Raw genomic sequence first — 24,703 nt, forward strand, 5'->3', positions numbered from 1 at the left:
CGGTGGCAGTGGCCTGGTCAGGGCCTGTGGGGTGGAGCCACCAGGGCAGGAGGTGGGGGCAAGGAGGTACCCAGTCGGCAGGAAGGGACAGATGCCGGGGGTTCAAGATCGGGCAAGGATGGTCGGCTGGGGTCCCGAACTGGCTGGGGCTAAATGACATGTGGCTTCCCCTTCAATGGACCGCCCCCAACTCCCTTGACACTGAACGAGACTCCGGAGCAGAACTTCCATCCAGGCCAGCCCAGGATACGTCCTCGGCGCAGCCCGTCCCCAGAGCAGACCTTCAGGGTCCTCATGAGAGGGGCGGGGACGCTGAGGGAAGGGACGTGGCAAGTGAGTACAGGCGGCTAAGCGGGAAGAGGCGGGATAGGCGGCTCGGGGATGGTGCCAGGAGGGAGGGGGACCTGCAGGGGTCCCACCAGGAGTTGGAAGAGGCCAGAGGTGGGACCTGGTGGCGGATGTGGGGGGAAGGCGCACAGGGACAGGATCCGTAGAGAGCCAGGAATCTCCGACCCGGCTCCCTCGCGGCGGAGCCGGGCAGAGGGCCCGCATCTGGAGTGGTCCCGGGTGGGAGGTGGGGGCAGTGTCTTGAGGCTGGAACACTCAAGGGTGGCATTCAGACTGTACCGGGATGGGGGGGGGCAGACGGTATGTTGGCAAGGGTGCCTCTGGGCTGGAGGGGTGTGTGGGGCAGTCCGTACAAGGCCAAGGGTCCTGGCCCTCCCCGTTCTCCATCCAGGCCTTGAGCCCAGAATGACAGTGGTGCGCTGGGCCAGCAGGGTCGGCGCCAAGTGCCTGGCCAGCAGCCGTGAGGCTCCGCGGGAGCATTTTGGGTGGTTCTTGAAAAGTGCCGCTGCAGGGCGAGCAGGGACAGCGCCCACGTCCTTGTGGCTGAATACCTGCCCAACGCGCCTGCCCTCTCCCCAGTCCTTGAGACCCTGAGACTGGGCCCTGGTCTACAACCAACACCGTGCCCCACCCCTGCCCTACTTCACCGCGACCCCGGAGCCCACAGCGAGAACCAGGCACCGCGTCGGTCCAAGCCTATCTCCACAGCCTGCCCGGGAGGAAAGTGGAGGGGCGGGCGGGTGCTGCGGAGTCGGCTGCCGAGTCGCGAGAGGCAGCCTGTGCTGGGAGGGTGTTTCTGGCCCAGAGGCGGTGTCTGGACCCAGGAGCCCTGGGAAAGGCAGGATGTGCGGTCGGGAGGGGGCGGGACGTCTGGCAGCTGAGCAAGGCCAACAGCTGGGCCAGTGCGGCAGCTTAAGGGGCCGGCAGCATGGTGGGCAGGACGAGGGCACCAAGGCTCGGCAGTGCCCCGGAGACCCGCGCCCCACAAGCAGGCACCAGGCAGCAAAGTCCGTGAATCTTTTTATAAAACACGGGGTGTGGGGCTCTGGAGGGTGCCGGTGGAACGTGGCTGCGGAGAGCGAGGGGCGCGGCTAGACGAAGATCTGGATGCGGTCGCGGATGGGCTGGCGGCAGATGGGGCAGGCGCTGAGCGCGGCGCCGCAGGGCGCGCAGGCGCCGTGTCCGCACTGGAACACGAGGCGGATGTGGCTGTCTATGCAGATGGGACAGGTGATGCGCTCTTCCATCTGCCGGTAGCGGCTCTGAAGCTCCTCCACCAGCTGCCGTGGTGGGCCGGGCGCGGGGGCTGCGCTGGCCACCTCCGTGCCGTCTGTGGGCGGGTCTGGGTCAGGCGATGGCCACGGGGGGCATGAGGGCGGGACTGGGGCGAGGGGCCGTGCGAGACCCACCCCTCCCGCCGAATCCTAACCCACCAGGTCGCAACTTCTTGCTGATGACCACCTGGCACCTGATGCACTTCTTCATCCTGCGCGCACATTCTGCGGAGGGGAGGGAAGCAGGAGGCTGGGCGTGGCCGCACTGGACCCCCGGGGACCCGGACCCGCGCCGCCCTCCCCTACTCACCCTCACACACCGTGCGGTGCTGGCACGGCGAGAACAGCACCAACAGCGCCAGCTCCGAGCACACCAGGCACTCTGCCGCCTCGGGCCCCGACGGCGCTGCCACGTGCAGGTTCGTCACGGTGTTGGGGATGCTCAGCACCAGCCTGGGGCCCGGAGCCGCACCCCCACCCACCTGCCGCTCCCTGCAGTTGGAGGAGAGGGCTTGAATGGGTTCCGAGCCCGGGCACTGCTCCCCGCCCCCCACCACGCCAGGCTCACCGGAAGCGCTGGGCGCAGCTCTGCAAGGCCTTGAGCACACGACCCTCCGCAGCCAAATCCAGCGGGCTCCGGCCTCGGTGATTGGTGTAGTTCACGTCTGCGCCCTCCAGGGCCAAGAAGCAGGCGACCGCCACGCCCACTGTCAGCTCCATGCTGGCTGGGAGCCCCGAGGCCTGCAGCTGGGAGGCAGAGGCAGGTGAGGGCCCGGCCCCGCGGGGAGCGCTGGCCCGAGGGAGCGTCTGAGGCACCGGTACCCCTAGGCCCAACATCCCTTTGAGGCCACGGGAATGGAGGCAGAGGGAGGGGCTGAGTTCTGAAACCTGCCCCTCAACCCCCTTTCCCAGGCTGGTCAGGAGCACAGAACAGCAGGGCTGCGGGCCAGGGTGTGGGGCTGCCCCGCCCCCTCGGGAGGGCCTGGCTCTGGCGGGGAACCCACAGCTGAGGGGCAGTCCCTGGGGTCCTGCACCCAGATGCACACTTCCTCACCCTGGACAGAATCTGCAAAGGCCCTGGGTCCCCCCCGGCCCCATCAGCCACCAGTGGCAACAGGTGGTGACGCTGCAGTGCCACGTGCAGGGCGGTGTTCCCGTCCTCGTCCTCAGCGTTGATGCGGCAGCCCGCGCCCACCAGCAGGGGCACCAGCCCCACGTGGGCCTGCTGCACGGCCAGATGCAGCGGGGACTGGAGCTTTTGGTTTTGGACATTCACGTCACAGCGGCCCTGGGGAGGGGAGGGGCGAAGGTTCAGCCCCGAGGCCCTAACAGGCCCTGATTCCTGGTCCCCCACCAGCCGGGGCGGCCCTGTGTCCTCACCTCTTGGATAAGAATCTGTGCCACCTCCCGGTGGTTGTTGAGGGCAGCCAGGTGCAGCGCCGTGAAGCCGTCCTCCTTCTTGGCGTCCACCAGCTGCCGTGCCCCGGCCAGGATCCTCCTGACAGCCCTGGGAAGCAGGGGGGAGTGTCTGGGGCGGGGTGGCCCTGGGTGGCCCGCAGCCTGGCTCCTGGCCATGTACCCACCCCAAACTCACAGAGTGTGGCCCTTGAGGGACGCGTGGTGCAGCAAGGTGAAGCCCTGGCTGTTGGTGGTGGTGACGTTGATGCCTGGCACTTCGGTGAGGACCTCCACCATGCCGCTGGCGCTGGCGCCCATGGAGATGGCGCAGTGCAGCGGCGTGTTCCCTTGAGCATCCTGTCAGTGATGGGCCAGCAGTCACTCGGCAACAGGCCTCCTTGGCCCAAGCCAAGGGGCAGGGCTGGGGGACCTGGCACTCACAGGCAGGTTGACATCACAGCCCAGCTCACACAGGACTTTCACCACCTCCAGGAAGCCCCTCTGCACGGCCACATGCAGCGCTGTGCTCCTGACACCATTGAGGGCGTTGGCACGGCACCCCGAGGTCAGGAGCACTCTGGCAGCCTCGGGCTGGTTCCTGATGGGACAGGTGAGGAGGCGGGAGGGTGTGCCGCCCGCTGCTGGAGGATCCGGAGGCCCAGCCCCCCGGGCCCCACCCGGGCCTCACCCCAGTGCCGCGTAGTGCAGAGCCGTGCTGCCTTCCTCATCCGGCAGGTCCGTGCCCGCCCGCGCCTGCAGCAGCAGACGCACCAGCTCCACCTGGCCCAGGTAGGCAGCCACCTGCAGGGCAGTCCTGCCCTGGCTCTTGCTGTCCACCTGCCAGGAACGCCAAGAGGTCAGTTTCCAGGCCCTGCCCCAGCCAGGGGGCTGGCCAAGCCCAGGGTCTCGGGAACATGCCTGCTCAGGGTGCCTCCGGAGCAGGTCCAGGGCCCGGGCCAGGTTGCCCTGGGCCACCTCCACCACCAGCCTGCCCGGGTGCTCTAGGTCGCTCTTCTGGGTGCGCAGCTTGTCCAGGGCGATGTTCAGGGAGCCTGGGGTGAGAGGCAGAGGTTCAGCAGCAGCCCGGGGTGGCCCCACTGCCCACGGCCACTGCCACCAGGCGCCCGCACTTTTGTTCTCCCGGGTGCGCTCCGCCACGTCCAGGTTGCAGTCCTCCTCAGGCCTGTAGGCCACCAGGCAGGAGGGGCTGAAGGTGCACAGCTGACCGCCAACCGCCACACGCAGGTTCCCGTCTCCAACAACCTTCACCACTTCCCCCACGCGGCCCAGGGCCTGAGGAGAGGGTGGGGTCACAGGCAGGCCTCCCTGGAGGGAAGGATGGGCTGGGGGCGTGGGGGGGCCTCACAGGCGCCACGTCGTCTGTCCACTCGCTGTGGCCAGCCTGCAGCCGCTTCACCGTGTTGAGGCCGTCGACGACCCGCACCACGTCACCCGCCCGAAACTTGTGCTGAGAGAGAGGGGGCCTGTGAGGGGGCCCCCAGGACAGCATGGCTGCACAGGGCCCTGCAGCAGGGTGCCCCCGCCAAGTGCCTCGGACAGGGGTGCCTGAAGTTGATCCCAGCCTGACCAAAGACTCTACCAGCGGGTCTGGTGTGACAAGGGCCACAGGTGACCAGGCCCCCCAGGGGGCTCAGCCTCAGTGCCGTGGGGCGACAGCTAGAGAGGCAGTGGGCAGCTGTGCCCGGAGCAGACAGAACCCTCTCTGGGCCAGGAGGCAGCCCAGGGTCCGCCTGCCCCTGCACACAGACAGGGGAGTGGGCAGCAGGGCCAAGGCCGGGCTCAAAGGGCGTTGGGGCTGCGGCCCCGGCATGAGGAAGGGGGGAGCATGGGAGCTGGGTCAGGGGCCTCCCCTGCACAGGGCTCCCTCTACAAACCACCCGGGTTGTGACCCCACACACATCCTCCCTGAAGGCTCCTGCAGGTCCCAGACGCCGGGTCCTGAGCTGAGCGATGGCATGTCCTCTCCCTGGTCCCACTCCGTCCCAGGGTCCCCACCTACAGACGTCCCTCCTTCCAGCCTCCCACCACCTCTGCTGCCCACCCTCTACAAACCCCTCCCTGTTCCTCTTCCCAACGCAGCGTCCTGGGCCAGGCATCAACCTGTGTCCTGACAGGCCTTCCCACTCCCACGGACTTCTCACGCAGCACCCTCGTGGGCATTTCAGAAAGGAAGCTAACTGGTGGCTCCCTTTGGTGCTCCGTAGAGACACTCAGGTCTGCCCCCCCCCCCCGCAACAGCTCCCAGTGGCTTGCCTGCCTGTGACCTTTCCCACCTGGACCATCCCCAGGACCCTGCCAGGCCCCCTGCTCCGTGTTCAGGGCCGAGCAGGTCCATGGAAGGGGTGCAGAAGCAAGAGGATGGGCCGCGGCCCGGTGCCCGGGCACCTTGGTGAGCACCTGGCAGGGAAGGCCCTGGGGCGTCTCACGGCTGCGGTGCTCGCACCCACCCCTGCGGCCGTGACGGTGAGCGCGGTGCCAGCTGTCCGACAAAGGGTTGGGTCCTGGGGGCTGCGGCTGAGGCCCTGAGGTGAGGAGGAGGCACAGGCCCTGCGGGCAGGGCGGCTCACCTCGGCCACCCTGGGGCTCCACCTGCCGTGGCCGTCCTGCGTCCTTAGGATGTCTGTGTCCAGCAGGCACGTCACCTTGTCCCCATGCTGGAGGGGCTGGCCGTCCGCACTCACCCGGCGCTGCAGCTCTGCCGGCTTGCCTGGGGGCAGGCGGCGGGCCCCACTCAGGCGGCACCCTCCCTTGCCCTCCTCACACCCGCCCCACCCTGTAAACCACCTGGGCCGGCTCCGCCAGGGCAGGAGGACGGGCAGGACGCCCTTACCGAGCCTTGGGAGGTGCTCCTTGTAGTAGAAGCCGCCGGCCGCCTCACTCACACACTTGAGGTCCACTTTGCCCTTGTGACCCACGCGGTAGACGTTGGTGGTGCCGTCAGCCCACGTCACGCTGGCCACGCTCCGGCCCGTCTCCACATCCCAGCCCCGAATGTCCACCACTCGGCCTGGCTTCCCTTCCCCTCCTGGAGGAGGAGTGGACCCCCCCAGCAGGCTGAGCCCACGCCACCAGGTGCGGCCACAACCCGCGCCGGCCCCTCCCCACCCCTGCCACTCACCATCCTGCGAGCCCCACTCCCAGTCCGGGCCCCGCACCACCTTCGCCCCCTGGAAGATGCCCCTCAACGGGATCCTTGGGAGGCCCTGGCGGGGACTCAGCGTGACCCTGCGAGATCATTGTCACATCCTGAGCCATGCCCGGCGGCAGGGTGGCAGGCCCTCTGCCTCCCCAGCCCCGCTCCCCACACCCAGGGCCCAGACGGCGGCCCAGCAGGTCGGCGCCCCCCTCGCTCAGGGCCTGGAGCAAGCCTGCTGACCCCGCTCCTCCAGGAGACCCTCCCCGAGGCTGGGCAGGACGGGCACCCCCGGCACAGCTGCACAGCACAGCCCCCCTGCACCTGCTGCCCCCAGAGAGCCAGGCGCCCTCTGTGCAGGCTGCCCCCCGGGTCTAGCACACAGCCACCATTCATGTAAGAATGAGGCTTGGCCACAGTGTGGGGAGTGACAAGGACCAAGGGGATGGGGGGGTGCCCCTGGGTGCCCACCCCAACCCAGCGGCCTCCTGCCCAGCCTGACCCTCCGGACCACAGCCAAGGAGCCTTCCAGCCAGACCAGCAGCCCCTCCTCAGCCGAGCCTGGGGGCTGGCTCCCCCTGCCAGGCCCAGGGCCTCCACGGCAGATGCTGGCTGCATGCCCACAGGCCACCCTCCGTGCCCTGTTCCCAGAGCCACACTTGGCTCTGGTGCCAGGGCAGAGGAGACCCCACCCCAAGGCACCACTCTTTGCAGCCTGCTCAGTGGACCAGCAGCAGGTGGCAATGCCCAAGCCCCTAAAGTGACCGAGACCCTGGCCATTTTTCAGGGAAATGGCTCAGGAAGGCCTTGACCTGCCCTGGGGGACAGCAAGTAGGTGGCTTAGTCAGGGGTCACAGGTGCTTGTCAGGGCCCTGGGAGGCGCAGCCATATGGTGGCCAGGGCAGCTGTTGGACTCACGGGCGCGAGTGGGCCGTCTCGTAGCGCTCGAAGGCATGAGTGAGGTCGTGCTTATTGCTCAGGTAGCATTGGGTGCACAGGTCGTAGTCGGCGCAGACGCGGCACTTCCAGCGCATGCCCCGCAGCCCGTGCTTCTTGCAGCAATCACAGATGATGTTGGGGTGCCGCACGCCTGGGGGCGGGGCAGGGTCAGCGCGGGCGGGCGGGCATGCCCCACCCCCCGCCTGCGCGCACACGCACCGATCTGGGCGTTGTCGTAGAGCAGCAGGTCGTGCGCGCCCTGGTAGCCCGCGCGGTAGTTGGTGCGGGTGCCGTGGTCCCACTGCACGACCACCGTGCGGTCAGGGGTCGAGGGGCTGCCGTGGCGGCCGAGCTCCACCACCGTGCCCACGCCTCCCTCGCCGCCGTCCTGCTGGCCCCACTTCCAGTCCACGCCGCGCACCACGCGCATGCCCACCTGAACACCCGCCTGGGGGTCCGGATCCATGGCAGGCGGCACTACTTGGGGACCTGCAGGCACAGGGGGCACCCTCAGGCCACGGCAGGGCTGCCAGGGAGAGCGGGGTAGACACCCACCCCGGGGGAGCTTGGTGGAGAGAAGTGCGGTGAGCATGCGCGCTAGGGAGGGCGGGAGGCCCCTGGCCACCAGGCAGTGGCGTGCGGAGCAACCCGGACGGCGAAGATGTCACTGTCCAGGGGCGGCGGGGGCAGGGAGTGGACACCCCTTTGGGAAGGCCCCTCAAGCTTCTCCCAGACCCCACCTTGCTGTGCACTGGAGGAGTGGGGGGCAGCCCCCATGGGAGGAAAGTGGATCCCGGGGACTGGGGCACACACCTGGCAGGGGAGGTCCCCTCGGCAAGGACCCACTGGTAGGTCCAGTTGCGGGCGTTTAAGACAGAGCGGACGTGGCTCCCAGGCAGCAGGGACAGGTCAGGCAGCACAGCTGACTAGGGGTGGACAGCACCGAGGGTCAGGCTGCTCATCGAGGCCTAGGAAACCGCAGGGGCTGGGACACCTTTGGGACTGGCACGCAGTCTGCTGTCCCGCAAAGGACCTGGACCTGCCACGTGGGAAGGGCACCAACCCCAGCGCACAGAGCAGACACCCCTGTGGAGAGCAGGTGAAACCCTGTGACAAGGGCCACATGTGGCTGGTCACCCGTGCAGTGTCTCCCACGGCCCCCCAGGTCACCGGCTGCCCTGCTGGGCCATCTCCGGAAGCCCAGCTGCCCGGGGTGTGCGCACAGCACCCCTTTGGCCCCAGAGGAGTAGAAACCCACCCCACCCCACTACCAGCAGCTGGAGGTGAAGCTCAGGCCCACGTGTAGAACAGCCATGTGCCCCAAACTGACCCGGTTCACAAAGGTCACCAATGTGGCAAGCAAATCTCAGGCCTGCAGCCCCAGAGACAGTGGCAGAGGTGGCCACTGCGGCTGCAGGACCTTCCGGGTGGTCACTGTTCCCTGACCTGGAAATGCACGCCTGTCTGCCTTGCAAACATCCCACTAAGGGCCTGTGCCTCTCACTGACTCTCTGGTGCAGTGTCTTTAGCAACATGAATGGACTTGGAAGACGGTTAAGAGCAAAAACCAACAGGACTTGAAGGACGGGATTGAGCGGCTCCTGGAAGGCACAGCAGCAGCCCCCGTGCCCATTCTGGAGATGGTGCCCAGTGACACCATCCGGTGGTGTCCGGGGGACAGAGCAGGACCTCGTGGAGCCTCCAGACGCTGCAGCTGGGGCGATGAGGCAGGGAGGGGGTGGCCCTGCGGTGGACTGGCTGCACAGCCTGTGGGAGGCCGGTGGGAGACCCAGAGGCTTGCAGGGGGTGGCTGAGCTGCAGTAGGGCACCTGCGCGGCCAGCCCGGGAGGAAAGCCACCACGCCCCCCGACCTGGCCCTGCTCCAGAGCCTGGGCACTGCCACACCCCCAGCCCAGGCCTGACCACCTCCAGAAACCCCGTGAGCCAGCTGAGGCCCCCGACGGGCAGTGAGGAGGGGCAGTGGCCATGCTCTGCCCGCCGCCCCATTCCTGCCCTGGCCACAGGCCCCAGAGCCCAGGTAACCTGCTGCCCACCCTCTGCCCCGCCCACCCCAGAGCCTACATCCAGCGCAGTGAGCAGGGCTGTTGCCTGAGGGTCCAAGCGAGTGACCCGTGTTCTCGGGAGTATGAGCTGCTCAGGCCACATGGCCTTCTATAAACCCCTTCCTCCTGGCAGCGTCCCTGCACCGGCACCTTCCCTCCACCACCTGGGGCCTCGGGGCCTCCACGGACCAGTGGGCATTTAGAAAAGGACAGACCTTTCCGACCCAGGGGCTGATCAGGCGCCTTCCCTCACAGAAGCAACTTACTGCTGATTCACCCAACGGCCTCCCCTCTCGGGCCCCTCTGCTGGGGCCTGCGCCGCCCTCCCCCATGTGGACTCAGGAGGTGAGCACCGAGGCCCAGGGCCATGGAAGGGCTTCTCGGTCCGGCAGCCACACCCAGACCTGCCACAGCCAAAGTGTCTGTGTCCAGAATGACCGTGTGAGGACCCATCCCCGGAGGCTGCAGGAAGCCCCAGGCAAGGGGAGGGGCCCCGTGGGCTGCCACCTTGGCAGGCAGGCAGGCACGGCAGGCCACCCGCCTGTGGCCTCCCAGTCAGCAGCTATCACACGTGTCTGACGCTGGCAGAGTAGCCTGGCCTACAGCAGCCCGTGGCAGCAGAGCGCTGTCCCTCAGGACACGAGCCCCACCCTGTCCCTCTCCGGGCTGCCGGCCTCTGCTGGGCCCACCAGGCCCTCCTCCTGCCCAAACGCACCTGGAGGCACAGTCGCCAGAGCAGCCTCTTTGCAGGCAGCCACACGTGTGCGTGCCCGTGCCCACTGCAGGTCCACGCTTGCGGGGACACCCGGACCGCAGAGCCCAGAGGCCGGCCCCACTCCGAGATGGAGAGCTCGGGCAGGACCCCCCCCCCAGTGCTGTCAACCAGTGCCGTGGTCACAGCAGGGCAGCCCACCTGGGGCCTGGCCTCAGCCTGCCTGGCCGGCCACCACACCTGCCCGTCTGCGGGCCCGGGGACCCATTGGCTGTGTGCTACAGGGCCGCTCCAACAAGACACGGGTGGGGGCACCCCAAACAGCAGAGCAGGTGTGGCCCTGCTCTCAGCAGGTGGGCAGAGAAGAGAGAGTGGCCTGGGGCGCCTGGTAGGGCCCGAGGGAAACGAGGGGCAAGCCTCAGCCAGTGACCGCAGCACGTGGGGGGCAGGGCAGGGTCACCGGGGCCTCTGTTGTCTTCACACCCGGTATTTTTAGCACAGCCTGGCAGTCCGCCTCCAGCCCTGGGCCTGTGAGCTGCTGCCCTCCCAGGGCTGACCCCCATGCCCCCCCACCTTGCTAGCCCAGACAAACGCACTGTAGGACAGAGGAGCGTCCCACACTGGGGCACCCGTGCTCTGGGAGCCTCCCTGTCACCTGCCTTCCACACCCACTCCAGAGGCCTGGGCGCCACCTCCAGCAACACCCGTCTGCTGCCGGCCTGCACTCACCGTGACTCCAAGCCGGCTCCCAGGCTCAGAAGCACCTTGGCACAGCATCCTAGGACCCTCGAGAGGTGAGGCGAGCCACCACATCCCTGCCTGGTCTCTGTCACTGTCCTCCCTGGGGCCCAGGACTGGGTCGACCAGGCTCCACGTGACGATACCAGGTCCCAGTGTCAAAGCTCGCGCCTCACCTCGGAAGGTCCACTGGGGGGGGGTGTGCAGAGGGAGCGAGTGGGGGCCGCACCAGGGCCAGGAGCAGGTGGGGCTGGGAGCGGAGCCCCCATTCCAGCAGGGGGCTCACCCAGAGCCATTTCCTCCTTCCTCTGCCAGAAACAGTGCTGTGCCAGCGCCCCCCGCCCCACCCAGGCCAGGCCCCTGGCTGGCACTGAGCCCCCTCCGAGGCTGTGGCTGCACATGTCTGAAACGACTCTGAGGCAGCCGGGGTGGCAGCACTTATGTGACCGACATGCTGTAGCCAAACGGGACTTACCTCAGAGAGCACACCAGCCTCACGCCGGCCTCCCAGACCCCGAGCTGCTATTTCCTGGGTCACACATTTGCTCAGCCACCAAGATCCCCTGTTGGAAACCAGCAGCCATTGCCGACACAGAGCACAGCAGACCCTGCAGGTGGCCTGCCAACAAGTCCAGGAGAAATGGCTGTGAAAGGCAGTTTCACACCGTCAGCGTTTGTCTCCACCATGAGAGTGGCCCCAGGGGCTGCCTGCTGGTCTCTCTCTTCACAGGGTCTGCCCGCCTGGGCGCCCACGAGTTCCGAACCACGCGGGAACAGTGCACAAGCACAGTGTCCCCTACTTGTCAGTGTTTTATTGGAAAAACTTAAATGCCATAAAGATTAAATCACATTCGGCTAAGAAGTTGGCAAAACACTTTTATTCAGAGGGATAAAGTTGTGTGAAGAGGAGACTGGGGGCGACAGAAGCAGCCCCCCCACCTGCAAGGGCCTGCTGCTGCTGGAATCAACACCCCCAGTGTTGACTGGGCGGGCGGTTCCTGTCAAGTGGCAGCTCTGGCTAAGAGAGGTGGACATTCTCGAGGAGGGGGTGGGGTGAAGCCCTGAGACAGTTCAGGAAAGCGCCCTTGGCCCTGCCTGACACCTGTGGGTCGGGTGGCCCAAAGGAAGTGTGGGGCGGTCACTGTCCAGGCAGAGACCCTCGGGCACCCTGCAGACTGGAGGGTCACACTCCAACCACTGCACCAGCCCGTTGTGGATGGGATCGTGACATTTAGGCCACAGAAATGGCGGAATGGGACCTGCCAGGACAGACAAGGTTTGCCAGCGCTTCCACTTGCTTAGGCTGCCTGATCTCCAGCCCCGCTGGTGCCTGCCAGGAGTTGGTGTGGCGACTTTGTTATCTCAACTGGTTTCAAACTCGGAGGGGGAGAGGCACAATTCATTATTTACCCCCGCCACACACACGCAAAAGCAAGCAAAACCCCTTTGACATGGCGCCAGACAGAGTAAGAGCACTGAACCTAAAGTACCACACTGCAGACCCTTCAAGAGCTCACCTGTCTGGCCGTCCAGTCCCCCTGCAGCCCGCCTTGCGCCTCTTGGGCTACAGCCCTGATGCCTTGAGAGCTGGGCACTGGCACTGAGCTTGGCCACAGGCGCAAGCCACGACCCTGTGGCGACGGGGAGACACGCAGTTAGCAACTCCGACGGGATCGCGCGGACAGAGCTAACCTGTCTGAATGCCCATTCCCAGGCCAGCGCCCACGAAACCTAGGGCCGCCCCAGGAGCCTGCCTCTTGTCCTGCAGGGCTCCCTGGGCTCTGGGGCCGCCGGGAGTGCAGCCGAAGGACTGCGGCCCCGGCCGTGCAGACGTCAGGGCGCCGCGCTGCGTGCTGGCCAAGAACACTGGCCCACGGGAGGAGCCGGGACACAAGGAGCCAGGACAGGACAGGGTCGGGCGCCCACCCCCAAGGTGTCCCGGGCCGCCGTCGCCCGGGGCCGCCCCGCCCCGTCATTCCATCACCCTTCCTCTAGAAGCCCCGCAGGCCCCCGGCGGCTGCCAGATCCTGGCCCCGGCCACAGTACGACCACCGTAGACCCCTCCTCCACTTGCTCGCAAGTTTGCGTCCCGCCCGCTAGTCGCAGGGACTCCCGGGGCCTGAGAAGCGCCGACTCTGTTAGCAAGGCGGCCAGCAACCCTGCAGCCTCTCAGCTGCCCAGCACCAGCCAGCCAGGCCGCCGCACCCCAGCCCACCGGGCAAAGACGCCCAAGCCCCCAGCGAGGGATCGGGCTCTTGGGGCTCCGCAAGGCCTGCCGGGAGTTGTGGTCTGCAGCGAGCGAGCGCCTGGAGCGGGGGCGGACCTGAACCTCAACTCCCAGGAGGCCCCGCGGCGGCGCTGACGCAGACAGCTGTAAGGGGTGCCGCGGCAGGACTCGTGTGATGGAACCCGAGCCCCGTAACGATGGGAAGCCCTGCTTCCGCTGGAAGAGCCGGGGCTCCAGCTTGTGTCTGCGCCGCCGCGGACGCAAGGCGCGCTTGCGTCGGACGACGTGGGATGCACGTCCTCAGAGGGGTGCGGACTGCGGCAGCCTTATGGTTTGTATCACCCCGCTTAGGGGACAGGGGCCGAGCGGCGTGAAGCCGCAGGGGAAGGGACCGGGTTCCTTGTCGGGTGCGCGCGGGGACACTGGCGCCCCGGGTTACTGCGGGCCGGACACGCACCGGGACGAAATTCGGCTCCAGGAGGCCGGAGCCCAAGTATCCAATCCAGGCAGCGCGCGGACTGGGGACCTGGCCCCTCCGGGGCCTGCTCCGGAAGTGCGTAAGTGTGCCAGGCGCGTCGCCATCTCCAGATCCTACGTGGCGCTCCTGGGTTTGGAGACGCGATCCGTTACCGGGGAGACGGAGGCTGCGGGGACCTGGGCATCTGTCCGCAGCGACGTTGGCTTGGCCTCGGGGAAGGAGAGACGAGGTGTGGTTGGAGCCAACTCTTCTGATGTAATTTGTTTTAAAGTCAAAGTAACGGCAGTACACGGCTTTAATTCGCGCAGAACGGGGGACAGAGTAAAAATCACCGTCCTTTGTGCATTCCACGGAGGCAAAAACTTGAAACTTGCAGCTTTTCCTGTGACAGGAACCTCCTTGTTGCTAGACCAGAGGCTGCTAGTTGTCTATGTATTTAGGCATTTCTGTGGACTTCCAGATAACGTTAGTGAGAACTTGGGTTTCCAAACAACCCCTTCCCCTCCTCCCCTCCTCCCCTCCCCACCGAATGGCCACAAGACTTCCCTAACCATTAGGATTACATCAACTTCCCGGGTGCGTTTCCAGGACTGCTGGCTGCTTCCTGTTATTGCAAAAAAAACCATGCCTCTATTCTTGCACAATATTTTCTTTTTTTCTCTTAATACTCACCCGGGTTTTTTTTTTTTTTTTTTTTTTACTTAATAGTTTTCTTATTCCTAGAGTTTACTGTCCCATAGCCAGTTTTCCCCCAAGGCTCTAACATCTTTGCCACAAGCATATCGGTAACAGTTTCCGGAGGCCCAGACACTCTAATCCTGGGGATCTCTGTGCCAGAGCCCTCTGGCTCCCTGTTCTTGTCCAGACTGATTGCTTTCAAAGCCCCTGCACAGCTGTCATCTTGAGCTTTTCTGGGTGGTCAGCCGTGTGGATCTATGCTTTTTTCCTGTAATGGAGCCCCTGCTTCGGGGGGTCTGTACTGTGCCCGCTTCTTAATTTACTGTCTCATTTTGCCAGAGTCAGCCCTCTAGTAGCTTCCAGGGAAGGGTCTGTGTCTGAAATGTGTTTATTCTGCTCTCACTCTGATTGATAGTTTGGCAGGGTATAGAATTCTAGGTTGGAAATAACTTTCCCTTCAAGGACTTTGAAGTCATAATTTTTTTTTGTTGTGAGAGGCAGCTCCCAAGGCTGCAGTTGAAGACTCCGATGCCATTCTAATTTCTGATGATTTGTGCATGATCTGTTCCCTGTGAAAGCATTTAGCATCTTCTCTTCAACCTCAGTGTCGTCTGTCACATGATATACTGTAACAGGGAATAAAAACTTTATGCTACTCTGACTTACCATGAAATGGAATTAGAATAAAATGTCCTAACAAACTAATAAAAAGAACTCACACACTGACAGTTTCTTTGTAAGCACATTGCAAGTGCCAGCGGTTCCATTTCCTGCTAGTACAAACCTGGTCTTGACCACAACTTTGGCTGACACAGGTTGCCCACCTGCAGGACTCTGGCTGGCACCAAGTGGTCCTAGGGTGGGGACGTTAAAGGCCCACATTGGGACCAGCAAGGACGCTGCAGCACTGGCACAAGCTCTCCCCATGACCTCTTTACTCTCCTTGTCCTTCCTGCTCCTTGTAAGCCCCCTGCCTGCAGTGAAGCGGGAGATGGGCTTTGCAATGAGTCTTCGCCTTCTAGGTGGCCAGCCCCTGAATAAAACCTCTTCCCTTACATCAGCTGCCTCTCGAGCACTGACCTTCCCAGTGGTGGGCAGTTGGACCTGGCTGGTGTAGCTCAGTGGATTGAGCGCGGGCCTGCGAACCAGACAATTGCGGTTCGATTCCCAGTCAGGGCACATGCCTGGGTTGCAGGCAGGTTCCCTGCAGGCCAATTCCCAGCAGGGGACACATGAAAGGCAACCATACATTGATGTTTCTCTCGCTCTCTCCTTGCCTTCCCCTCTGAAGACAAATACATAAAATTTAAAATAAAAAAATTTTTAGCCCTGGCTGGTGGAGCTCAGTGGATTGAGCGCAGGCCTGCGAACCACACAATCGTGGTTCGATTCCCAGTCAGGGTACATGCCTGGGTTGCAGGCCAATTCCCAGCAGGGGACACACAAGAGGCAACCATGCATTGATATTTCCCTCTCTCCTTCCCTTCCCCTCTAAAGATAGATAAATAAAATCTTTTTAAAAATTTTAGAGAGAGGAGAAGGGAAGGAGAGAGGAAGAGAAACATCAATGTGTGGTTACTTCTCACATACCCCCTACTGGGGACCTGGCCTGCCACTCAGGCATGTGCCCTGACTGGGAATTGAACCTGCGACCCTTTGGTTCGCAGGCCAGCGCTCAGTCTACTGAGCCACGCCAGCCAGGGCTCTACTGAGATTCTGATGGACTTCTTGGACTAATCCTATTGTTTACCTTTTTCTGGTAGGTATCCTTAAATTTACCTTCCATCTTTTGTTGGTTTAAGCTCTGTGATACTTGATTTATAGTAAGAAATATATGTATTTGGTCATTGGCCAGTTTCCTGAACTGAGCTCCAAAAATTCTTGCTTTTCCTAAGAGTCTTAAAGCTTATTTTGATATTCATAACAAGCCTCTTTTAACCACAGTTGGTATAAATATGGTTGTTTTTGAAAAGCCCCTAGGGGTGGGCGCTGGTAGCCAGAGGAACCATGTAATTAGAGGATTGGAATTCTGTCTCACCCTCTGAGCTGCAGGGGAGGGGAGGGGCTGGAGATTTAGTTCAATCACCAATGGCTAATGATTTAGTCAGTTGTGCCTATGTAATTAATGAAGCCTCCTTCAAACAAATGAAAAAGATGCGTGGGTGAGCACATGCAGTTTTGGGAAGAGCATCGCATGACCCTTTCCCTACAGCTGGCCCTGTGCACCCCTTCCATCTGGCTGTTCCTGAGTTATGTCCTATCATAATACACTGGTGATCCCTTAAATAAACTTCCCGAGCTCTGTGAGCAGCTCTGTCAAATCAGTCAGATCTAAGGATGGGGTTATAGAAACCTTCAATTTATGTCCAGTTGATCAGAAGTACAGATAACCACCTGGCATTGCGATGGAGTCTGAAGTCAGTCTTAGAGGACTTGAACCCTTACCTACCCTGTGGGATCTGACGCTACCTTCTGGGTAGATGGTGTCAGGATTTAGTTAAACTGGATCTTGTCTGTGAAGATGCAGAAGCATTGAAATTGTTTGATGGGAAAGGTGGAGACAGCGGGGCACTGGAACAGTGGGATGTAAGTAACTGCGCTGCTGCAATTCCAAGCTGCAGTCAGAGTCGTCCTAAATGTTATGCAGAAGGTGAGCCACTGAGGTAGAAAGTCTGGATGTGGGGTCAGCAGGACAGTGGCCCCTGAATGAGCAATAAGGGATGCAAGTCATTCCATTGCCAACAGGATCCAGGGTGACTGGCTGGCTGCACTGTCTCTAGCGTGTACTGACCAAAGAGAAGCTTCAGGCCAGCAAACAACGGAACTACATACAACGTTCACAATTATCTGAAAAAGAACAACTCAACTACGCTGAAGAAGTACATTTGACAGAGATGAAGAAAATGAAGACCTGAGAAGATGTGGGGCCATGAGAAATAAGAAGGGCTCCCGGTGGCCAAGCAGCAGCCATTTCTGCACAGGTGCTTCTCACACAACCGGCTCGTGGTGGAGAAGCCTTGGCACCTGCACCGACCTGCCTACACTGCGTCTAGTCTCTGAGTAGTCGGTTTAGAAGTGATCTTGGAATCCTATTTCAACCAATAGGACTGAGGCTGTCCCCAACCAATCACAGCTGCTCATCTCTGACCAATCAGAGCAGATCTGTAGTGGCCAATCAGGGGCCAGTGGGCAGGGCCTGCCGTCTATATAAGCCAGCTTCGGGCCTGCTCACCGGAGTGCATTTTCCGCTGAAGGATGGGGTTTGTTCTCCAAGCTCCGCCATCACGGCAGTGTTCTCACAGGCGCGCTGTGTTACCGCGGAGCTCAGTGCGTCCCAACTTGGGGGTTCCTGTTGACATTGAATTGAGGCCAGTGACCAGCTGTTGACAGCTGCCCACAGTGGAAAGGTCACTGGAAGGCCATCGCCCTAGGCGGCTGAAGGAGAGAAGCAAATGGCGTTGCTGACAAAATGCTCGTGACTGAAATTCTCCCGGCTGCCACATTTGCTACTGGCTGGCGGCCTTCACAGCACCCGGTAGTTTTGGACGAGGAAGCTGTTAAGGGGGCAGGAAGGAGCGGGTGAGAGCCCCCCGACGCCGGTGAGGTGGGATTGCTGCTCTGAGAACAGCAGGTTCCCTGGGCCGAGGCTGCAGGTTCATTCCTGCTGCAGAGCACATGCAAGAAGCAACCAAGCAGCGCGTAAATAAACGAGCCAAACTGTGTCTGTGTCTTCCTCAAAAACCACTAAGTATTTTAAAGTTAAAACTGTTACAGAACAGACCAATGGAAGTGGAAGGAAAGCAACTAATAAAAGGTCACAAAAAGTGACCCGGGCGAGTTCGTTGCGATCAGAAGCAGGCGAAGCAGCTGGTGCTGTGGCTGCTGGAAAGGACAGATCTGCAAAGAAATGACACCCGTGTCAGAGCCGAAAAAGAGCATGGGGTGGGGGTGGCAGGGAGCGCCAGCCGGCCCTGCAGGCCCATCTGCAGCCCTGGGAGTGGAGCAGCTGCAGTTCGGGTCCTGCTCTGCTGCCCCTCCTCCCGGGAGGTAAGAGGCCCCGCCCTGTAGGAGCACACCCCCAACAGTCAAAGCTGGGCGTGGAAGTTACTTCAGCAAAATGACGAAGGCTTGTAAGGGGACTAAATGGTAATGGAAAAAAAATACAGTAAATTTGAAAAGAATTGCAATAGGGAGCAGCAGGTTGAGAGCAAAGATTAGCTTGGGGCAGGTGGAGCTCAGATAGGAAGAGCAGGGAAGGCAAAAGCAAGATGGCTCGTGGGATGGCTGGGCCACTCCTCCTGCCCCAAGCCCGGTCCAGGTAGACAGATTGGTGACACTATGCAAGCCCTAGCGGTGAGTCCTGAGCATAAGGCTCAAGACACCTCCCTTTCAGGCACTGAGGAGTGACGTGCCAAGAATGCCAGGATGCTCAAAACACTGAAGTTTAAGGGCTTGTCTCAGAGAGACATCCTGTATAGATGAACCCATCTTTTTTTAAAAAATTATTTTTATAGAGAATGGAAGGGAGGGAGAAAGGGAAAGAAACATCAATGCACGAGAGAGACATTGATAGGTTGCCTCTCGCATGCCCCCACCTGGGGACCAATCCGCAACCCAGACCTGTGCCCTGACTGAGAACAGAACTGGCAACATTTCGGTTTGCAGGCCAGCACTCAGTCCACTGAGCCACAGCATTAAAGTCTGTAAATAGGTATACGTTTTCCAAGTGCTGCTGCAAGTTAATAGGGTTTCTGTGTATTTTTCTGTTTATATTTCATACCACGAGCTATGAGCATGCCAGTCTCTTTCAGATGTTAAATTATTTTCACGTGGACCCTGACACCTGTTTAGCTCTTCAGTTCATTTTTGTTTTACAAAACTTTTTACTAAGGTGTAGGACAGCGGTCCCCGGCCACTGAAAGCTGGAGAATTGCTCATTGCTGGGAGGTGTGAAAACACACCGTGGCTTTCATCTATTGTGTCTTTTTGAGTTCATGTTTATTTCTTATTCCTTTCTAAGGTTTTTTTAAAGATGTTTATTTATCTTTAGAGGAGAAGGAGAGAATATCAATGTATGGTTGCCTTTTCTGCATCCCCTGCTGGAAACTGACCCGAAATCCAGGCACGTGCCCCGACTGGGAATCAAACCATGATCCTTTGGTTTGCAGGCCCGCGCTCAATCCACTGAGCTACACCAGCCAGGGCTTTTTTTCATAATGGTTTTCACAGGTACAATTTTTCTCAGTTCAGTTTAATTATAGATTTTTAAAAGCCTCTCTGCTTTCTGCACTCTCATCCAGATTCCTCTTCTCCATTTGCTTCCGTCTCTCCATTTCCTGTTGAAAGATCTTTTTTTTTTTTTGAAAGATCTTTTTAAATGTCTGATGAGCCATCTTTTCCCGTTTGTATCTCAGAGTGACACTCGGGGGTAGGTAGGGTCACGCCCCTCCAAGAGTGTCAGGAAAGCTTTGAATAAAAGGGGCTTACGAAGGCCGAGGATGGGTCTTCTCTTTGGTACCGGATGGCCCAGGGCTGGCTCCTCCAGAGAGAGCGGGGAGGGAGGTGCCATACCACTGACATGCCATTGGCCAGGACTTGGCTCATGCAGCTGTAATGGAAGCTGGTACGTGCCAGGCCACATGACCAGGTATGACTGGTGAAGTCATTCAAATAATGGATGAATGGATGTTGGGAACAGTGGCAGTCCCCGCCCCTAACAGCTGGGCAGATGCTCTGCTCACCTGGGCAGGGCTGGGTACCCCTAGGCCACTGCAGAGTGGTCTTGGGCACACTGGTGAATGTTTCTTCTGGGACCCCTTTTAATCCTCCCAGGATGCACAGGCGTCCTTCTGGAAGCAGCAACGGGAAGGGGGCCTGGGTGCCACACCCCGCAGAGTGCAGAGTTTCAGTTAATGCCCCTCTTTTCAGCTTGCAGTCGCATTGACACCAGGACCATTTTCCAGTGCTTGCTGGGCACTGAAAAGTGTCCTGGACACTTGTGTTCTCATGGGTGTCCTTAGCTGGACGGGCCAGGTGGCACCAGGTCATCACTCCCAATTTACCAACTGCTTCGCAGTCCACGCAGAGCTGAGGCACGTGCCCAGTCAGGGTCAGGGCCAGGCTGCCACGCCCTGCTGTGGAAAAGCACTGGGCAGTCCGGGCCTGGACACGTGACCCCGTCCCACGGGAGGGGTGAGAGTTCAGGCTGCTAGCCAGGGCTCTGCTCAGGCTTGAGTCTCACCCACCTGCGCTGGAAATGTGTCTCTGGCACCTGAACGATGGAAGTAATGGAGCGCTCACCCTACCAGACGGTAAAGCATATTCAGGTCCGAACAATGGAAACAGTGGGGACAGAGCAGGGACCTTGTGTGCCAAGCCTGTGAGGTACAGGCCACCTCACAGGCCCCTGGGGAGTAACGGAGCTGAGTCCCAGCCTTGGGCCCTAAACAGGAACGTTTGGAGTTGACCAAAAATAGATGCGGAATAAATAAAACCATGTAAGTACCGGGAACCCGAAGGATGATCCGTTTTTAGCTTCAGGACTGGGAAGACTTCCCAAACACGACCCCAAACCCAGGATTGGCAAAGCACCAAGTACAGAGCTGTCGCCTGGCAGAACCAGTGCAGGCAAAGCCTGAGGCCAGAAACTCGAAAGACTGTTCTCAACTTACAGAACAAAGGCTGAGACAGCGAGCCAATCGGGTACAAAAAGGACAGAAAAGGTTTTAAAGTGGAACTTCACACAGACGGCTGCCGACGCCCAGGCTGCGGCCCGCGCGGCAGTGCCCCATGGGGCCAGCAGGTGGCGGTCGCCCTCTACTTTAGCGCCCAGGATCCTGATCCCAGTGACTGTGATAAGGCACCTTTGTCGCAAAGTTTGTGATATCAAAACTTGGAAAGCAAAGGCTGTCCACTCATCGGGTGCCGCCACATGGCTTCCACGTGCATGTCGAAGGCACGGAGAGCCTCCCCTCACACGCACAGCCTCGCTCTGCTCACCACTGGGCTCCTGCCGCTGGACCGGGTGTGAGCAGGTTGGCCTGTGCTCCAGGGGGCAGTGGGGGTTCCTCACCATCACTTTGTTTCTCTGGTGGAACCCCCGAGTCCCCCACGGAGCTGGGGCAGGGGCCCAGGGGCCTCTGTTCCTGAGGGGAAAGGGGGAGCCAGGGAAAGCCCCTCCCCAAACCTTTACCCCCAAGTTACACGGTGCAGAGGCCTGGAGACCCTGCTCAGGGTCCCAACGAGCTGCAGAGGCCTGGTGTTGGGGTCAGGGCCCTCCAGGCCAGGTAATGAGTTGTGCTGGGCTGGAGTGGGGGCCTCTGGCCCTTGGCTTCGGGTTCTGCCAGAGGCCTTGAGATCTGGTGGAGACCTGAATTTTGGGGGATGGCCAGGAACTGGTGAGGCTGGGGGTGGGGGTGGGGTGCTCCATGGCTGTCCAGAGCTGGGGACCAGTATCTCCTGAGCACTGCAACCCACCGAGTCCCTCCCTGAGGGGAGAACAGCCTCCAGGGAGCCCCGGGTACACAGCACAGTGGCCAGTGACCACTCCCAGGACTCAGAGCCACCGTTCAGCCAGACCCTGCTCCCTGAACGGAAGGTGCTCCTGCTTCATGTTCACTTAGATCGGGCAGGCCTGGCCAGCTGTCCTCTGGTCCTGGAGGGCTAGAGGATCCAGGTGGAAATGGGATTGAGCGGCAAGGGTCTTGGGCCCATCCTGAAGACAAGTGTGGGAGAAGGTGGACTTGTGGGGAAGGGGGGTTCTTTGTCCAGCCTTGACCCACTTCCGGGGCCTTCGGGAGGCCTACCCTGGGGATTAACGAGAGCAGAGGGTGGTCTGCCCTGTAGCTGTCTATTTTGTGTGAAGAATGAAAAAAATTTTCACCCAAGGAAGCCTCATCATTCGAGCCCCTTCCTGGTCTGCGCCATCCAGCTGGGGAAGGACAGAAGCCCTGGGGGCTAAGGGAGGCTTCCCTCCCCGCCTCCTCGCTGACAGGACCCTTACTTTAGGTCCCCACCTTGTGTCTGGGGTGGACCAGCGTGACCAGAGGTTTTGCAAGTCCCAGGACGCTGCCTCCCCTCCACGTCCAGAAGTATCACGTCCTCGACGGCATGGCCTAAGGAAATCGCGGAGTTGCCCCCGGGACCACTGCCCGCCACAGCCCACGGGAAAGCCTCAGAAAGCCTGGTGGGGCCAAGGAGGGGAGCGGGGATCAGAAGTGAGCTGATACGGCCAGAAACGGAGGCCCAGGGGGACCTGCGCAGAGCCAACACTCGCGTGCAGCCGAGGACAGAGGTTGGGAGGCCCAGGTGGCCCCCGCCAGGGGCTTGGGTTCACTGCCCCTTGCCTCTTCTCGCCTGAGATCCACCCTCCCGGGGTCCACAAGCCGCGGCCCAGCAAGGGTTAAGGGGGGCGGAGCGTGGGGCGGCCCCGCCTCCGCCGCCACGCTGGGTCCGAGCGCGCACCGAGCGCGGGGGCGGGTCGGAGCGGGCGGCAGCAGAGGGCGCGGTGCGCCGGGCGAGCACGGGGAGCGGCGGTGGTGGCGGCGGCGGCGTGGTCCGCGTGACCCTCCGCCCTCGCCCGTGCGCTCGTGAGTCCGCGCCCGGCCCAGCTGCAGGATGCGCATTCTGCCGCCGCCGTCGCCGCTGCTGCTCTTACTGCTTCTGCTGCTGGCCGCCTGCGCGCCGCCCCCCTGCGCCGCGGGCGCCCCGACGCCGCCAGGCTGGGAGCCGGGGGCTGACGCGCCTTGGTGCCCCTACAAGGTGCTGTCTGAGGGCCCGGAGGCGGGCGGCGGGCGCCTGTGCTTCCGCAGCCCCGCGCGCGGCTTCAGCTGCCAGGCGCCCGGCTGCGCAGTGCACGCTTCTGCCGGCCACTTGCTACGCGCCAGCGTCCTGCGCAACCGCAGCGTGCTGCTGCAGTGGCGCCTGCCCCCTGCCCAGGCGCTCCGCGTGCGCGCCTTCGCGCTCAACTGTTCGTGGCGAGGTGCCTACACTCGCTTCCCGTGCGAGCGCGTGCTGCTCGGCGCCTCCTGCCGGGACTACCTGCTGCCCGACGTGCACGACGGCGTGCGCTACCGTTTGTGCCTGCAGCTGCTGCCTCTGCACACCGAGCACGCCGCCGCCGGCCCCCCGGAGCCCTCCGGGCCCACCGAATGCGTGGAGTTTGCTGCGGAGCCGGCCGGCATGCGAGAGATCGTTGTGGCCATGACGGCGGTGGGCGGCTCCATCTGCGTCATGCTCGTGGTCATCTGCCTGCTCGTGGCCTACATCACGGAGAACCTCATGCACCCCGCCTTCGGGCGCCCGGGCCTGCGCCGGCAGCCCTGAAGCTGAAGGTGGCCGCCCGCCGGGGCTCTGTCTACCGACAAATGCCAGGGAGGCCCAGGCCCACTCTTGCTGCCTGGTTCCTGCTCCCTCGGGATCGACACGCAGGGCCTGCTGGAGATGGAGAGGGCACCGGCCCGCCCTCGCCAGGGCCAGGAGTTATCCAACGACTTTGCCTGCCTGGCATCTGATTCCCAGAACCCAGTTTGGAACTGCCCCCTGGGCCTGAGCGGGGGTGCCCGCTGCATCCAGGACTCTTCCTGCTTCCTAGAAGCCTGTACAGGGGCCCTCAGGACATGGAACCCCTTCTAGTGAGAGCCGTTAGCACCGCCCCCCCAATCCCCATCCCCCGTCCCCCGCAGCTGCAATCTGTGCCAAGTGGGAAGAACCGACCTGTCCTCATTGCTTGGTCACTGTGCGCTTTGCTGGCCCAAGGTCCCCTTGGAGCTTGTCTTTCCACCTCACCCCAGTGGGCTTAGGTTAGCTTTGTGCCTTAGTGTCTTGGGCCCACTGCAGAAGCCAGCCATCTTGTCCCCTGGTGTCCCCGAGATTGGCGGGCTGTGTGTTGCCCCGACTAGAGTCCTCCTGGGGACCCCCCTTCAAGCTTTGCAGGAGCCTCTGTAAACAGCGTCCCATAGTGTGTCCCTGCAGGGTGACTGACGAGCTGGGCTCCACGTGCAGTTCAGCAGGCGGGGCCTGGCACCCAGCTGCTCCGGGGGTGAGTGCTCTCCGACCACGGGGAAGCTGGTAGTTCAGGGCTGGGTGCCCTCCCCCCTTTTCACTTTGCAGTGCTGCCCCTGATGAGGACGTGCTGTGATGAGTGGGGGCAGGTGGCTAGGAAGAGGGAGCCTGGTGGCAGAGGGCAGCCTTGCCCCGTGGTCTAGATCCCAGGTTTCATCCACAGCACAACCGACAACATCCCCCTTTCCTGCCCTGTGCTGGGGACCGGGAGCCCAGGATCCGCTGGCAAGGCCACTGCCCACATACCCACTGTGGACAGAAGGCCAGCCCTGCTCCTCTCCAGGTGGACCTGAGCACCCTGGCTGAGGCTGCTTCCTGTACTGACCACCCGCGACACCCAGGGCTCACTCTCCATGAGCCAGCCCCTGACTGTGACGGCCCTGGACCTGGCATTTCTGGAGTCACTGTGGCTAAACCCTGTCACCCTCACCCTAGCTACCACCAGCAACCCTGGGCCCTGGCTGGTACCCTCGCAATGCCCACTCCCTCCGTCTCCGCTCTGCTCACCCCTGGCGTGGCGCCGCTCACGTGTGAGCCTGGTGCCAGTGTCTACAATGTCCATTGTCCTTAGACCAAGACCACTGCCTTGTGTGCTTATTTGGGAGGTGGGACAAGGGTGCAGGGTGGGGGCG

At 62.0% G+C, this 24,703-nt stretch overlaps 2 protein-coding genes and 1 long non-coding RNA gene across 11 annotated transcripts; 2 read left to right on the forward strand and 1 right to left on the reverse strand.

Moving 5' to 3' along the window:
* Window positions 1-16: 16 nt before the first annotated feature.
* LOC128626657 (uncharacterized) lies at window positions 17-11,107 on the forward strand. The gene is made up of 3 exons (XR_008390673.1): window positions 17-333; window positions 10,470-10,682; window positions 10,942-11,107. It is a non-coding gene; the product is annotated as an uncharacterized LOC128626657 (long non-coding RNA).
* Window positions 1,356-11,189, reverse strand: MIB2 (MIB E3 ubiquitin protein ligase 2). 8 transcript variants are annotated; one of them, XM_037146917.2, is made up of 19 exons: window positions 11,102-11,188; window positions 7,927-8,199; window positions 7,333-7,602; window positions 7,093-7,264; window positions 6,160-6,266; window positions 5,872-6,066; window positions 5,609-5,748; window positions 4,387-4,488; window positions 4,151-4,313; window positions 3,939-4,072; window positions 3,709-3,857; window positions 3,462-3,618; window positions 3,217-3,377; window positions 3,003-3,129; window positions 2,677-2,910; window positions 2,191-2,369; window positions 1,933-2,114; window positions 1,782-1,847; window positions 1,356-1,678 (listed from the first exon to the last, which is right to left on the reverse strand). In XM_037146917.2, exons 3-19 carry the CDS (start codon window positions 7,577-7,579, stop codon window positions 1,440-1,442), a joined length of 2,754 nt encoding a protein of 917 aa, XP_037002812.2. In that variant the 5' UTR covers window positions 7,580-7,602; window positions 7,927-8,199; window positions 11,102-11,188; the 3' UTR covers window positions 1,356-1,439. The 8 variants fall into 8 exon arrangements, with proteins under 8 accessions (XP_037002812.2, XP_037002811.2, XP_053516342.1 ...); XM_037146916.2 differs by having other exon boundaries at window positions 1,356-1,690; XM_053660367.1 differs by having other exon boundaries at window positions 3,709-4,313; window positions 7,333-7,414; window positions 7,550-7,602.
* Window positions 11,190-13,097: 1,908 nt separating this feature from the next.
* Window positions 13,098-24,647, forward strand: FNDC10 (fibronectin type III domain containing 10). 2 transcript variants are annotated; one of them, XM_053660368.1, is made up of 3 exons: window positions 13,149-13,184; window positions 15,677-15,768; window positions 22,017-24,647. In XM_053660368.1, the coding sequence occupies exon 3, from the start codon at window positions 22,626-22,628 to the stop codon at window positions 23,331-23,333; it is 708 nt and encodes a 235-aa protein (XP_053516343.1). In that variant the 5' UTR covers window positions 13,149-13,184; window positions 15,677-15,768; window positions 22,017-22,625; the 3' UTR covers window positions 23,334-24,647. The 2 variants fall into 2 exon arrangements, with proteins under 2 accessions (XP_037002899.1, XP_053516343.1); XM_037147004.2 differs by lacking the exon at window positions 15,677-15,768 and having other exon boundaries at window positions 13,098-13,184.
* Window positions 24,648-24,703: the final 56 nt, after the last annotated feature.

The sequence above is a fragment of the Artibeus jamaicensis genome, unplaced genomic scaffold (assembly GCF_021234435.1).
Source record: "Artibeus jamaicensis isolate MK-2021 breed Jamaican fruit bat unplaced genomic scaffold, CSHL_Jam_final scaffold_847, whole genome shotgun sequence".
Lineage (NCBI taxonomy): Eukaryota > Metazoa > Chordata > Mammalia > Chiroptera > Phyllostomidae > Artibeus > Artibeus jamaicensis.